We start from the raw sequence: 16,177 nt of genomic DNA, 5'->3' as shown, positions 1-16,177 counted from the left end.
GATAATGTGTGTCTTGTTCAAACTTTAGAGGTGTCTTTATTATGCAGGTTCCTTTGGGGTTTAGAGGCTATGAAATGGATATAATGGAATTCATGGCTTTTTGTTGGGGAGAACTACAAGTTATTAACTGTTAAAATAAATGAGTAAATTAACACTCTACATATGCTTTTCTTCTTGTCCAGACCAGCATGTTTTGGAAATTTGATCTCCATTCATCATCCCACATAGACACACTTCTAGAAAGAGAAGATGTAACTCTGAAGGAATTGATGGACGAGGAGGATGTTTTGCAGGAATGCAAAGCTCAGAATCGCAAACTCATAGAGTTTCTGTTGAAATCAGAATGTCTGGAAGATTTAGTTTCATTTATTATAGAAGAACCACCTCAAGACATGGATGAAAAGATCAGATACAAGTAGGAAAACACTGCTTATCTGTGAGATTGGAAAGGGGTGGAGAGAGGAGAAATCTGTATTTAATTCCTGTAGGCCAGTCTGTAGTGGCACTGGTATGCACTTAAAAGTTCTATCTTCTGCTTTATAGTAAGTCTTGCATTTTCAGAGTGTTTTGTGCTACTTAACATCATGACTCCCATTAATTCTTATACATTTAGTATGGTTAAGTCCCCCTCTTCCTCTGAAAACTCCCCCTAGATTGATTTGGTGCCCCGAAGGTGAAAGGGTGCATTGAAGGGAATATCTCAAGTGACTGTCTAGAAAGCCTCATTCCTTGTTGTATCATTAGAAATAGTGATTCTAATAGGGATTTGTGGGGAATATACCACCCAATCAAACACTTGTACCCATATTATTAATGGTAGTGAAGATCATTGGGAATGAATGGTAGGGAATGTGCTTAATCTCTGATTCTGAACCTTCAGTGTGCAGATAGTATGATCATTGGCTTGAACTGCAGATGTGGCCAAGAACCGTTTTTTTCATGAGTTTGGCAAAAAAGGGTTCAGACTTCTATTTATATACCTTGCTACAATTATACAAGCACTTCTCCCGTCTGGCTTAGGCTATTTCAGTGCACTCTACATGGAGCTGCACCTGATGATCACTTGAAAACTAAGGGCATAATGTGGCTGCCATCTTAATAAGCAGTATTTCAGGCAGTCAGGCCTCCATACGTCAGGCCTCCATAGTTTGCTGTGGCTTCTAGTTAAGTTTTGAGTAGAGATTAAGGTATGTTCAACTAAAGTAACTGAGATGCTGCACCACAGCCCTTACCTGTGTGATATCCATGCAGTTAAAATAAGTCCATATGCTAACTATTGGTTTGTTTAAATTTGTTTTTAACGCACTTAGAGGCATTTTTAAAAGAAATAAACTTCAGTGAATAAATGCACAGGACTATGGGTCTCCATAGCTTTGCTACTAAAATACTGGAAAATTGTTTTTTGCTATATAGCTACCCAGTGTAAAGTGGGTAAAGGCTTATGATGTTTTGCATGGAGATATTGTGTATGTTGTTGTTGTATTTTAGATTAAACTATCCAAAAACTGTCCCAGTGCATTTGTTTCTAATTTGACATGAGGCAATCTAGTCAACTTGGTAGGGTTTTGTGAGAGATGGTGCTGCCTGAATTAGGGAGACTTTTAACAAACATATTAAAAACATGAGAAATATTATTGATCCTGAAATCATCATGCTGACTTTGTGGTCTTCATATGAACTCTGGGAATAAAACAAAGTATCGGGACTATCTGTTCTTCGTTTGCTGACATATGAATCAGTCCTGCCTCTTTCCCCTCCCCCCCCAATGGGAAATGTTTTCTGAAATGGGGAGGTTAGTGCTTAGACAGGAGGGCTAACCAGTAGATATTAAGCTAAAAACCCACCATATACTATATGTATTGCTTCTGACACTCAACTTGTGTGATATCTGTACTGCTGCAATACAGTGGGAGACTGGAGAAGCCTGATCTCAGAATAAAAGCATAAAACCTTTTTACAGACCAGTATAATTATATTTAGACTAATTTACCCAACTCTCTGCAATCAGCAGCCTTACAGTCTTCCGTATCTGTCCAGCAAGCCCACCAAACTGCTTCATTTTGATTCCATATTTTTACTGTGTAATATTTGTTTTATAAGCATGAGTGATGGAAGGTGTCCCTTTTTTCTAGGTATCCGAACATATCTTGTGAGCTTCTTACGTCAGATGTCTCACAGATCAATGACAGACTGGGAGAAGAGGAGTCCTTACTTATGAAACTGTACAGCTTCCTATTAAATGAATCCCCTCTCAACCCTTTATTGGCCAGTTTCTTCAGCAAGGTGCTAAGTATTCTTATTAGCAGAAAACCGGAACAGGTAAATATTTAATAGCTCTTCCGTTTGTAGCATGTGCTTCAATAGCTGTAACATTGAGAGACGCTCCTTTGTAGGGCTACCATTTTAAAAGGTTGTAGCTGAGGCAAGCAACCGGATTCACTTTTCCCATGACAATTGAAAGTTTTCTAGTAGATGAACACTTTTAAAGAATATTAACAAAATCTGGGTAACTCAAACAAAGTTAGGACAAGATAAGTCAGTGTATCAGAACAGCTGTCTGATCGGAAATGTGTTAGGGGAAGTATTTTCTTCCGCCCGCACCTGAATTGACTGCTTGCTGATGCCATCTCTTAGTTAAAGAGATTTAATAGATTTTTTTTTTTTAAAGGCCAGAAGGTACTATCATGATCATCTCATCCTCTTTTTTGGAAACCTTTCTCCTTTCTAAAATTCTTATATAGTGCAACCTTTACAAAATATTTGAAAATAACCTCTTCAGTTTCTCTCAGTTCAGTAAGATTCCTTTTCTGTATATTGAAATCCATCCTCTCCAATATGCCTCTCCAGTGCCATTAGCACTGCTAGATATCACCCATTCTGTGTCTTGTTACTAGTCTCTTGTGCTTACTGATATGATGATGGAAGCAGTGTATCGCTAGTAGTCTGTTTAGGCCTATTCACAGGCCACAGATAGAGCCTTCTTAAATTTTTGCATGATTCTGATAACTGTACCTAGCTCTTCGCAGAGTGCAAAAGCATTTTTCATTGTACTGTGGAGTGTGAAGAGCCATGGCCTATCCATGCTTACCACACTAGTTATTCTTGTATAAGTAGATTCTGGGTAGCTTTTCTATATTGCCTGAGCTGCTATTGCCAGAAACAGAATTGTTTTTGTGGGGTTTTTTTTTGGTTGTTTTTTTCCATAGTGCAATGCACTTTTTATTTTCCTCCGAGAAAGAGACCTGGAAAGTGGACTGACTGGATAACCCTATTGTACAAAATTGTGTGTGACCTCAGTTAAACAGTAAATCCTGTTAGATAGAGACCAACTGGATGTAGCTTGGTTCTAATTACACTGGTCTACAATTTATGAGAAGTCGTCTGCTTCAGAGATAAAATGTGATATTTATTATGTAGTTTGATGTGCTGAATTCAAATATGACAATTAAAACAACTGGCTACTGTTTCTAAGATATTTAAGTTTTTACATTTGATATCTATGTATATTGTGTAGATGATAGTTTTAATCATAAATTGTAAACATAGGTCTTTGCATGTGTTTATGGTTGCTTTACATGATATTTCACCTGTCCCGTTTACGTAACACTTCAAAAATCAGCAAAAGGGTTATATAAATAAAATTTATTATGAAACAAAAGGCAAAAAACTATTATGTACAGAGTTTAGTCCTATTCAGTATCTACTCGGCGCTTCTTGGCTTGTCTCTTGTATTCTTTAAATGGAGCATCTCTTGCCACTGTCCAGCAATAGACTGCAAGCAGTGATGGGCTCCATTTGCCTTGATAGCCTGCCAGGAGATTCCACTGCTGTAGTCTGGAGCCCAACAGCTCTGCCTTACTCTTGGGTAGTTCCAAATCCCTGACAAGGTCATTCATTTCACCTTGTGTTATGAGGTGTGGTTCAGAGGAGGAGGATGGGAGAAAATGTGGGTCCTGTGACATTGATGGTTCAGGACCAGAGGTTTCATCCTCTTCCTCTTCATCGTCTGACTCAAGTGAGAATGATTCTGGTGATCAGGAACTGGCAGTCCTTCTCCGTGGGGTACTGAGAATATAGCTGATGGAATGTTTGGATAATGCACAGTCCACTTTTTCTTCTTTGACACACCTTTCCCAACTGGAGGCACCATGCAGAAGTAACAATTGCTGGTATGATCTGTTGGCTCTCTCCAAATCATTGGCACTGCAAAAGGCATAGATTTCCTTTTCCTGTTCAACCACTGGCGAAGATTTGTTGCACAAGTGTTGCAGCATATGTGTGGGGCCCACCTCTTGTCCTGATCTCCAATTTTGCAGCCAAAATAAAGGTGATAGGCTTTCTTAACCATAGTGGTTATACTGCGCTTTTGTGATGCAGAAGTCACTTCACCGCAAACATAGCAGAAGTTATCTGCACTGTTCACACAAGTACGAGGCATCTCTGCTCACTTTGGCTAAACAGAAATGTGTCCCTTTGCAAAATCAAACGCTGACAAATAAGAGCATCACACTGTATGATTTCTAGAGCTGATATAGGGCAATTTGTTCAGCAGAGTGATGTAAGCTTCGTTATGATTGCATCATCCATGACTTCTAGGAATAACCTGATGTAATTAATATCATGTATGATGCCATACCAGCTTCAGATTGCATCATTCATTGTTTTGCCTAAAAAGCAAGTACTGTCCAAACCCAGTCATAGATTTATTCATTGATCCAGTCAAAGATGTATTTTAGTCATTTCTGACAAATTGAGATCCCTTCCCTTTATAACTCACTTCTTCTCCACCATTCCCAAGTCAAGGGTCGTATATACTGACCCAATAGCATATCTTGAAAACTAGAGCCAATCAACAATTTTAAGCATCATTTTCGTTCTTAGTGACCCAGAATTAGTAAAGTTGGACTACATTTATTTCAGAAGCATTTTGGCTGTAGAGCAGTGTAATAGTAAAGTGTTGGATCAAGGTACAGGAAAAGTTGTCCCTGATGTAGATAAAGTAATTCTCTTTTAGTAGTGTGGACCGTATTTTAAAGCTAAACCTGTAGATGGTCCATGACTCCAGCATGGTTCATGCTAAATGATTTTGCCTATGCTAGATAATGGAACCCTATCGTAAAAATTCCTGTAAGGTTCTACTTGTAGAATAGATGTGCCTTTTGCCGCCTTTCTGGGCAAAATTTGGGGGTGTAATTCACTACCAGTGTAGCTTGACTGGTGGAAGCTGTAATGTATAGACAAGGCTCAGGGTTTTCCCACCATGTCATCTAATTGTGCCTGAGCTCAGTATGCACTACTGCTTCCTTTGTTTCTATTACTAGTGGAGTTGGAGCAGTGATGAATTACGCAGTTCAATTTGTGTCTATGTAGACACAGCCACTGTATAGCTTTTCAGCATGAATGTTTGTGGTTCCAATAGTATGTTAAAGTCAGGAGTGGTGGCGGAGAAAGAAGAGAGTTGCTGCAGGAAATGTGAGGGCTGCACTACTACCTTACAGCTCACTATTGCTATTGCCATTTGTTTAGCTTATCATTGCTTTGCAGAGGTAAGATGGGCACGGCAGCTCTTATAGGGGCCTTCCTTCTTACTCATCTCCTTCTCCCCTCCATATTTTTTTTTCTTTTAAAGCTCTTTGCATGAAGAGGTCTGTGCGCAAGCAAGAACTTGGTCTAAAGTGGAGCAGACCACAGAACTGTAACTGGTCCCAGCAGCTGGGATCCTCTACCTCTGACTCCTTAAATATCATAGAGAAGCTATCAAGAATAAGTGTCCTCTTCCTCCTGTGATGCCAGGACAATATCCTGTTCCACTGGGGTTCTATCCGCCTTCCCCTTGTGGTTCAGTACTGTCTGCTCCTCGAACACATACCACGTCTCCCTAGGAAAACTTGCTCTTTCCTGACACTCTTCACGAACAGTTTTGGGTAAAACTATCTGATTGTTGGCCTTATGGGTGAAGGAGCATGTTCCTTATAAAAAAACAAAAAACAAAACAGCCTGTTGATAAATCTCTCTGGGGGTTTCCACAACTGTTATAAAAATTTTTCTGTAGCTAGTGAAACCATATTTTGTGAAGCAATTTTCAAGAACTTAAGTTTTGGGAAAGGGCAAATTTTGGGACTTAGCTGAAATAAATGCCAGACAAATTGAATGACTTCTATGATACTGATATGGTGCATTGGATTTGAGTGGCCAGATAGCATGCACTGTGGTATCTGGTTACCTTTTAACAGGTGTGAACTAGTCTGTTACAAAGTACTCTCACAATGCAGTTCTGTTCATGCTGCTTCCCTTAATATTTTAAATGCTTTAGCGTTTCAACACTTGCTTTAATTTTATGAATTGCTTTAGAAACTATCCTCAGCATCAAGGATTCCCATAATCTTCTAACAGTCATGATAACTTAATTTGTGTGTTTCCACTGAGTGTGCCAAGTGAGATTTACAGTATTCTTATTCAAATTATTGCTCTGGTTAGACTCTAAAGAAATCTACTTATTTGACTCGCACTGCCAAAAAAAATCTCTTTGGCCCACATTTCTATTTGTCATACACAACTTCTTAAATTTTGTAGATAAGCCAAATAAAAATAAGAAATGTTTTCAAACTTTGCAGTTCCAATGAAAAGATTTTAAATAATCCCCTGCAGTTTTTAAAATCCAAATAATGCAGCACTAAGAATCTGAAAGTGGAATAGGCTTGGTTTTCATTGTCCAAGCTAAATGAAATGCAACAAGTAAATGACTAAATGAAAAAAGGAGAAATAAGGTGTTAATAACATAACTAAAGATCTGCTTGAAGTACTTTAAACTGTTCTTATTCAGTTTAAAAGCAGTGTTTTAAAGTCTGCCTAATTTTGAATTGCCCACTCTAGATGGCTGAACATTTTGTTCAGAAATCTCTTCTCCTGCCTTCACCACTCTCTCAAAACTTGTGAAACAGAACATATTTGAATACTAATTTGCTAGGGGAATAAAAGAAAAAGTACTTGCAGCAAAATGTAAACTTTGTTTTTTCATTATTTCTTCTAGATTGTGGATTTCTTAAAGAAAAAACATGATTTTGTAGACCTCATTATAAAGCACATAGGGACCTCTGCTATTATGGACTTATTGCTCAGGCTGCTCACTTGTATAGAACCTCCACAACCCAGGCAAGAAGTATTAAATGTAAGTAAAACTATGACTTGTTATAGTGGTTGGCATGGGTGAACTCTTAGGACCTGTTGGTTACGCTAGTTTAGTTTAACTTCATGTGGTTTAAACGTATATGGTGGCACTGGTGTAAACCCCTGTGTTTAAATAGAAATTTCAAGAGTGACTAATCTCTCTCAAGACCTCTTTTCTCCCAGTTTGTTTTTAACATCCGTTTAACTCAGACCCTTGTGTTTTAAACTGCCTTCTAAAAGGTTGGCCTAAACAGTTTGTGGTCATTTTAATTGTTGTTTATAAACCAATTAGGCCTTGTCTACACTTGAATTCTGCTGGTTTAACTATGCTAATATAGTTAAAGCAGCAAAAACCCTGTTGCAGATACAGTTCTATTAGTATAGCTAGTGTAGATTAAATTAAGTTGGTATAGCTTATTTCACTTTATTAAACTGAAATAAGAGAGGTCAGTATTAATTACATCTACATTAGGGAAGTTCTGCTGGTGTAAAATTAATTTAATTAACAAAAAACAAAACCTCTACTAATTGTGGCAAATTGCCGGCACTGTTTATGATGAGTCTCACGTTTTCTCTTCTGGGGGGGTCAGGGTGCCATTTCTTGCCCCTGAATTGGAATATTAATTGCCCCACTAGTGTCCTAGAGGAGGGGAGTGGAGAGGAAGGGACCTGGGCCGGTCCTCTACTCCAGGTCCCAGCCAAGGGGCCCTGATCATAATGGTAAACCACTTGAACTGATGGTTCCTTCCCCTGGGCTTCTTCCCTCTCCTGCTCTTCAGCTTGTGGGGGTGGGTGAGGGGGCTTCCTGCCCTCCCTGTGCACAAGCCAGGTGCCCCTTTACCTAGGGTCTTGGACTTCTTAGGCCACCGCAGCACTTCTCCAAACTTTCCTCTGCTTCCCTTCCAACTGTTTTCTGCTCCAACAACAATCCTTTCTGCTCCAACTCTTTCCCTGTCTGATTGAAGCAGAGGTTGTTATCAGGTGACTGATTTCAGGTCCTTAATTGGCTTCAGGTGCTTTAATTAATCTATAGTAAACTTTCTTCCCTCTATAGGGAATAAGGCTCCCTTCTAACCCTCTCCTGCTGCCCTCTTGCCATGCTGTATCACACAATATAGTTATGCTGGTAAAATAGTGTTAGACCAGGTCATGGTTAAACTGATGCAAACCCCAAGTGTGGTCACACTTACCAGTTTTAAAACTGTTACTGGTTTAGCTTGTCAGTTTTAAACTTGTATGAGTTTGCACCAGTTTCATCAAGTCAGTCTTCAAACTTCTCTAACTAATTGGTCAGTCTTCAAACTTGCACTGTAAATTGGTCAGGTTCTCCTTTTTTATCTCTTGGTGGCCATGCTAAGCAAGTGTCTATCCTCGATGGCATTTCTCTGATTGGTCAGGTCTGCACTACAAATGTATGCCAGCATAGTAGTTATCTTGCTCAGGAGTGTGGTGAGGTGTGGTTTTTCTGACCTGGTATGTCTACACTAGCAAGAGTTTGCCATTACCAGCAAAGCACTTCTGAGACCTCGCCTCTGTTTTGGATGTGTAACAATAACAAGGGGAACTTGTATGAGAGAATGGAGGGATTCTGGGAGCCTCTCGTGTGTGCAAAGCATTGTTCCTACAGAAGCAACAAAATGTACAACCTTTTATTAATGTTACTTTGCTAGCTCTGAGAAACTGTCTATGCTTTTTTCCTGAAAGTTATTAATGTAAAGGCTTTTTTTGAAAGCCTCATATATTGGTGGTGGTGGTTTCTTCACAACGTAATTGTTTCTTTGCATCTTTAAAGTTCGGCTTTGGGCCTTTTGTAAAATATAGTTCTGATCTCCCTTGTAACTGGAACTATAGCTTCTTGTATTAGGAAGCCTAATGTTTCAAACGTGCACGAGTTAGGATTGCACAGCTATGAGATGCAGCGTGACCTGTTTAAGGCCTCAATTAAATACATTGTACCTAGATGTAGTTCCATAATCTGTAAAACTAGCAATTCAGGAATACTGTGAATGTTTTTAATATTATGCTGAGTAGTTTGCAACTGTTCATTTTAGAGTCTTGTATTTGAATTGTTTTGTATATTTGACAGGTTGCCACAAGTGTGGCTTTTTTAGAAACAAACAAAACTTGTGTGATGCTAGTGCTTGAAAGAGGTACTAATAACATGACCTGAATCAGGTACTGTATGGGCAAGATACTGTACTATATGTTTCTGGTACTGTAGTACTCCTACAACTAAGTTATGGGTTTTTTTAAAGTGACTGCCAAGTATCAGAGGGGTAGCCGTGTTAGTCTGGATTTGCAAAAGCAGCAAAGAATCCTGTGGCACCTTATAGGCTAACAGAGGTTTTGGAGCATGAGCTTTCGTAGGTGAATACCTACTTCAGATGCATGCATCTGATGAAGTAGGTATTCACCTACGAAAGCTCATGCTCCAAAAACTCTGTTAGTCTGTAAGGTGCCACAGGATTCTTTGCTGCTTTTGCAAATTGATTGTACAGTAACTCCTCGCTTAACTTTGTAACTATGTTCTTGAAGAATGTGACTTTAAGTGAAATGATGTTAAGTGAATCCAATATCTCCATAAGAATTAATGTAAAGGTGGGGGTTAGGTTCCAGGGAAATTTTTTTTGCCAGACAAGACATATACAATATAATTTTTAAACAATTTTAAACAAACAATTTAATACCATACTCAGCAATGATGATTGTGAAACTTGGTTGAGGTGGTGTAGTAAGAGGGTGGATCATCCGGCTGCTCCTCTTGCTATTCTTGCTAAACTTTTCCAACTTGAAAAAGCACATCTAGAGATTGTTCTGCTTTCCCTTCCTTACCTGGTAAATTTCTTTATAGCAATTCATTACAGGACCAATTCCCCTAACCACTTTGGAGGTGCACTCCCTGTTAGGATCATCATCACTAAGGATTTGCAAGCCAGCAGCTTCAGTCATTTGGAAAGCTTCAGAAAGACGTTTGTCAGTCAAATTTCAATGGGTTAGTTCTCTTTTTTCTACTTGGACCTTTTCTTCCATTGCTCTCATCACCTCTAGTTTCATCAGATCTTCATCGGTTAGCTCTTCTCCATGTGATTGCATAAGCTGTGTAATGTCAGCTTCTTCCACCTCATCAAAACCCGCTTTCATGGCCAAGCCGAGTTTATCTTTCTGCATCGCGGGGACAACATCTTTAAATCCTTTAAAGTCATTGACACATTCAGGCCACAGCTTTCCCCACGCACCGCTCATGCATGCTTGAGTAACTTCAGTCCAGGACTCACCAGTGTTATTGATGCACTTGTGGATGTTGTAGTCATGCCGAAATTCCCAAATTTTAGGCTTTCCTTCCCCATCGGTGCCTCTGAACTGGTCAAAAGTACAGCGTAAGTAATACCCTGTAAATGCAGCGATGGCGCCTTGATTCGTTGGTTGGATGAGTGATGTGGTGGTAAGTTGCTGAAAGACAACCTTAATGTTTTCACACAGGTCGTCCAGGTTGATTGCATGAGCCGGTGCATCATCAATAAGTAATAAAATCTTGAAATCAAGACTTTCCTTGGCACAGTATTAATTCCATGTAGGGACGGCAGCATAGTCAGCCATTCTGAAAAAAAATAGCTACAGTTATCCATGCCTTCTTATTGGATGTCCAAATGACCAGAAGATTTTCCTTTGAAAATCCCTTGAGAGCTCATGGTGTTTCAGATTGGTACACTGTCAGCGGTTTCATCCTCACGTCTCTGGTAGCATTACCCACCAAAAAGCAAGGTTAGGCAGTCATTAGCTGCTTTAAATCCAGTCACTGTCTTCTCTTTGGAAATGTAAAGTCCATTTAGGCATCCTCTTCCAGTAGAGGCCCATTTCATCAACATTGAAGACTTGCTTAGGTGAATAGCCACCTTACTCAATTATTTTCTTATGATAGTTGGGGAATTTTTTTAGCTGCTGCAGTATCTGCATTAGCCACTTCACCAGACATCTTGATGTTATGGAGGTGTGAAGTGCCTCTTGAACCGATCAAACCATCCCCGACTTGCTGTGAACGTCTCTGGCTGTGATCCTTCACCGTGGTGTCTCTTCAAATTGTCAAACAAACTTTTTGCCTTAGCTTGTATCACTAGCAAACTTAGAGGCAACTTCTGCTAGTCTTGGTCCTCTATGCACACTTAGAGAAGACGCTGAGCACTAGCCCTGATCTTGTTGGCATTATGTTCTCACGGGGTGGTCGGAGTAAGACCAGAGCGATGCCAATGTCTACCACGCGCTCGCCTGCATCAAAACGCCTTAATGTCTGATTTAGTACACAAGCTAATGGTTTTCTTATTGCTAGTGGTACTGCTCCTGCTAGGCACTCCTCTATCACTTACTGAGCCTTTTTGACTCCATGATGCTGGGTGATACTGTACAATATCAACGAGCTAGAAATGTTCAGGGAATATTCTACTTGTACAGACACAATGTAAACAAAAATGGGCGTTTACTATAGCCTAGTATAGTGTCTGTTGGTATAGTAGTTTCCGCCCGATCCTCTTGAAGAGCGATACATAGCCCTCCACTATTACATTTAAAACAGACTTGCACAGGGCCACTGGAGCAATGTCCTATCTCAGCTCCTTGAGCCCTTTCTGTTTCTTGCTCATGCACGTTAGCAGCTCCCCTTTTCCCAAATCTTCCTGCAGTCACTAATCAGAGGATTGTCTGGGATCCTGCTCACAAGTTTCCTGAGCTTCTCCTAAAGCAACTGTATTGATATCAGGTGGGATATTTCCCAGCAAATGCCTTACTGCTAAATGATGAACTAGCACTCTGCTGAGCCCTCAAGGGTAAACACGTTGTTGTTGTTAGTGTAGCCTCACACTCTGCAAGGCAGCACTGAGAGAGGAGACACAATAGACACATGACAGAGGCTGCAAACACTTCCCTGGGGAAACTCAACATGATGATGAACCCATGCTATCCCTCTGGAGCGCACACAGTAATGCAAGTAGGGTGGTACCCTCCAGTATGCAATACTGGCAAGAGGTTTTTAGCATGTACAGGATACCGGAAAGACTTGGGGCTAGCCCCTAGCTCTGGAGGGGTGAGGTGGGGCTGTGCTTGCAGCTAGGGAGGGCATTCATTCTTTATATGGCTTTAAAAGCACAGTATATGCTAACAAACTTAAACAAAGGCTTTGTTTAAGTTTGTTAGCATATGTATTGTGCTTTTAAGTTTGTCAGGAGTCTTTAGGAGGGGAGGGGTGGGGGATACAGAAGGTGTTCAAACAGTATTTTTGATTGTTTCTCACCATTGGGCTGAATTATCCATGACATTCATACTGCATCACGTCAAGTCCAAATCATTAGAGGAATGCCTCCGCTTGCACTGACCAGAGAATGTTTGGGTTCTCATGTCAGCCTAGTTCTGCTGCCTGATGGGAATCAGATGTTGTCTCCAGTGTACATAGAATTCTTCTTTGGAGCCAAACTAGTCTAACATGCATTTTGTTAAGTGGAACTGGAGCAGCAAAACAAAGAAAACAAATGCCTCATTTCCCAGCTTTGTGGGTGAGAGAACTACAAGTGAAGATTCTAATGCCGGACACTGGCGGCCTTAAAGCAGCTGCCTCAGGAATCTGCAAAGAACTTTTCAGAAAATATGGTCCTGATCTTAGCAATGGAACTAAGACATATCTCACATCTGCCCACCTTTATTCGAATGAAGCTCCTTCTGATCTGTTTCATCCAGAACAATTTACTAACTTGGAACCTAATCCTGTAAACGCTTAATCATTTGATCAGTCCCATTGAAGACAATGGGACTATTTGCATGACTGTGGACCATTTTTGTGGTAAGAGTTTCAGGAGTCTGCTCTGTTCCTATAGAGGAAGTTGAATCTCCCATTGAATGCAGTGTTTGGGTACAATACCATAATGCAGTTTAGGATACAGTTCTACTTAAAATATATCTTTTAATAAGTCATATGTATGCTGAAATGACTCCTCACCCAAATCACATATTCCATATAAACAGACTGAAATACTACGTATTTGGGGGAAAGGTGAGTAGTTAAGCATGTTGACGATTGTATGTACAAACACCCATTTCATCACTGTACTGGAAAATATAGTTGAACTTAAACTTTCTTCAAATTCCATAGAAAATTAACAGCCCCAATTGTTTTCTGTGTTAATCAGTGTGTACCTGAAAAAATTACATGCCTTCCAAGAGAAGAATCAGTCCCCACATTTACTAAAAACAAATTCCTTCCAGCTGGTGTTCAGAGGAGTGCTACATGACAGATGCATAACCTCATGAGCAGAGAGTGGAGAGGATACCCTCCCACATTATGACCAGTGCTCCCGCAAATAAATGAATAAATAAAATTCCCGAGGCAGAGGTTCGCAGATTTGGAAACCTAAAAAACTATGCTATGTTTTAAACCACCTCAGTACATACCAGCTTTCTGAACATTAAGAAGTTAACTGCAATGGAACGCTGAAGCCCATTAGTCTGAATGTGTGCCCCTACGCCCTCACTGACTAAAGGCTCTGTCACACCTGAACAGATTAGAGAGAACCTTGTCCTTTTAGGCCAAACAGAGTCATGTCACTGGCTCCATCTCTATTCTTACATAACAGATGATAACAGTACAGTGTAGCGTGGTTCTAGCACATAGGATCCCAGGTATGCAGTGTGATTTTTTTTTTTTTCAGAATCTCTTTTGGGAATAGTCATGTACATGAAATATGCATAGAAATAGCATAATCATATATCATCTTGATATCTGAACTTATGAATATTAGCAATGTTTACTATATGTTTGCTCCTGTGGTAATGCCCATAAGGTATTTAACCAGCATGTGAAGAGACAAGTCAAGCTGAATGGCCCATTAAGGAACACTTAGCTCACAGTGGACCGTGGAAAATGCCTGTCTACACTTAAAACTTTTCCTGTGAACGTTCTAACTAGAATATGGGTGGGATTGATGGACAAGTAACTTGCCCATATGACTCCAAACTCCATCTTTCACAGTGAAAACAGATTTCCCTTCACTTGGCGGGTGGGGCAGCATGGAGAAGAGTCACATGGAGGGTCATGTGGAGAGGTCATGTCTCCGCCCCCCTGTGTCACTCCGTGAATACTTGCAAGAAATGATTTCTGGATGCACGGTTGCACAGGTGCCGACTTTACAAAGTGCCGGGGTGGTGGGGGCTGCTCGAGCCCTGCCTCTGCCCGAGGCCTGTCCTCCTAACCTGAGTTCATCCTCGCTCCTCCTCCCAGCCTCCTAAATACCATGAAAGAACTGATTGCTGCAATCAGTTGTTTTGTAGTCAGGGGGCTCTGTGGGGGATAGGGGGAAGGAGTGAGGACATGGTGTGCAGCCTCCCCTCTCCTGCCCGCCCGCACCAAGCAGCTGTTTCGTGACCATTCAGGAGGCTCTGGGTTGGGAGGAAGGAGGCTGTGCATCGCATCCTTGCTCCTCGTCCTTCTGCCCAAGAGCCTCCTCAGTACCCTTGAAACGGCTGGTTGCTGTGGGTGGGAAGTAGTGAGGAGTTGCTGATCCGCAGGGTCACCGAGGGGGTACGAGGCAGGGGGGGTCGGCTGGAGGGGAGCTGATGGAAGGGCTGCCGGCCCACCCTGGTTCTAAGTCCCCACGACCAAACATTATAAGGAAATGTTGTGCAACTTTAAATGAGTATGTTCTCTAATAGATCGGGGACGTAACAACAAAACGGCGTTAACCGGGATGATATGTGAAAAGACCTTTTTGTTCTGTCCCTAACTGAACTTAAGTCTTAGGTTACTGGCAGCAGGTTACATCTTTCTAACTTGCTGTATGGTCTTATGTGTTCATGGACAAAATATCTTTATCTATAAAATTATTACTGTTATAAAAGAGTTTCTTTGAGTGATTGCTCATATAAATTCCAAGTAGGTGTGTGTACGTCGTGCATGATCGTCGGAAGGTTTTTCCCCTAGCAGTACCCGTCGGATCGGCTGTGGAGCCCCCTGACCTGCTCTACTTCCGTCTCTTCAGTTCCTTCTGACCGCCAGTGAAGAGCTCTCTTGAGTTTGAAAGTGCTTCCCTAGTAGTCTTCTTTCTTGTCTATATGTAAATAGTTATATAGCTTTAGTTGTAAAACTAACATTCTAAACACCATTTGGGGTTCCCCCCCATAACCCTTTCCACTAGACCAGGGCATGCCTCGGTCTCAGGGCCTTGAGTTATGCGAGTCATGCCTTAAAGCCATGGCCAAAGGGGACCCACACAATTCTTGTCTCAAATGCATGGGTGAAAGTCACTAGTCCGACAGACGCAAAATCTGCAGGGGCTTTACCTCCAGAACTAAAAAGGAGTGGTGCTCTCGGCTGAAAGTCCTCCTCATGGAGTCAGCCCTTTGCCCCGAGGCGGAGTTGAATCCAGCACTGGGAACTTCAGTATGCAGTGCCCTGGCCTTTGTGCAGGAGGCTTCAGTGCTGAGGAAGTATTCATCTAAGGAGCCCCGACACTGCCATTCCCTGACACTGATAACCAGCTCCAGTGTGTGGCACTGTTCGCAGTTACCAATGCCGCAAAAGAACAAAAGGGCTGATAGGGGGCACTCCCATACCAAGCGTTCGGAGCATGCTGGCACTAGTTGGGTGTGTCCCACGTCAGGACACTCGGCCTTGGGCCTTCCTATGCCAACACCATAGACTCCAGCCTCGTGAGGATGTCCATCAGTTTAGTCCTGGTGGACTCTGGTGCAGGAGGAACTGGAGGAGGATCGGGGACTTCCATGCAGGACACGTTCGAGGCAGCAGAGGATATGATTGCAGTCTCATCCCATTGGCCCATGTATCAGCACCACCAGCAGCACCGCTGCTTATCTGCCACAGGGGCAAGCCTACTACAATATGGCATCATTCCCCAGCGCCATTTGGGTCCACTCCACCATGGATGGGTTTGGACTTTTCTTCGGATTTAGTGTCTCTCACCGGAGCCAGTACCACTCCCAGTGCTGCCCCAGGCGAGATGAAGGGCAACCGGTG

The 16,177-nt window shown here is 41.5% G+C and overlaps 1 protein-coding gene across 6 annotated transcripts in view; it reads left to right on the top strand.

Moving 5' to 3' along the window:
- The window catches only part of LOC127051025 (serine/threonine-protein phosphatase 6 regulatory subunit 3), a 196,870-nt gene that overhangs the window by 64,000 nt on the left and 116,693 nt on the right, over positions 1–16,177 (top strand). For all 6 annotated transcript variants that reach the window (XM_050952819.1, XM_050952822.1, XM_050952820.1 and 3 more), the window contains 3 exons: positions 183–415; positions 2,133–2,319; positions 7,031–7,168. In XM_050952819.1, coding sequence (XP_050808776.1) covers positions 183–415; positions 2,133–2,319; positions 7,031–7,168 — 558 coding nt within the window. The remainder of the gene's footprint in view (positions 1–182; positions 416–2,132; positions 2,320–7,030; positions 7,169–16,177) is intronic.

The sequence above is a fragment of the Gopherus flavomarginatus genome, chromosome 5 (genome assembly GCF_025201925.1).
Source record: "Gopherus flavomarginatus isolate rGopFla2 chromosome 5, rGopFla2.mat.asm, whole genome shotgun sequence".
Lineage (NCBI taxonomy): Eukaryota > Metazoa > Chordata > Testudines > Testudinidae > Gopherus > Gopherus flavomarginatus.
This window is presented reverse-complemented; position numbering and strand designations above follow the sequence as displayed.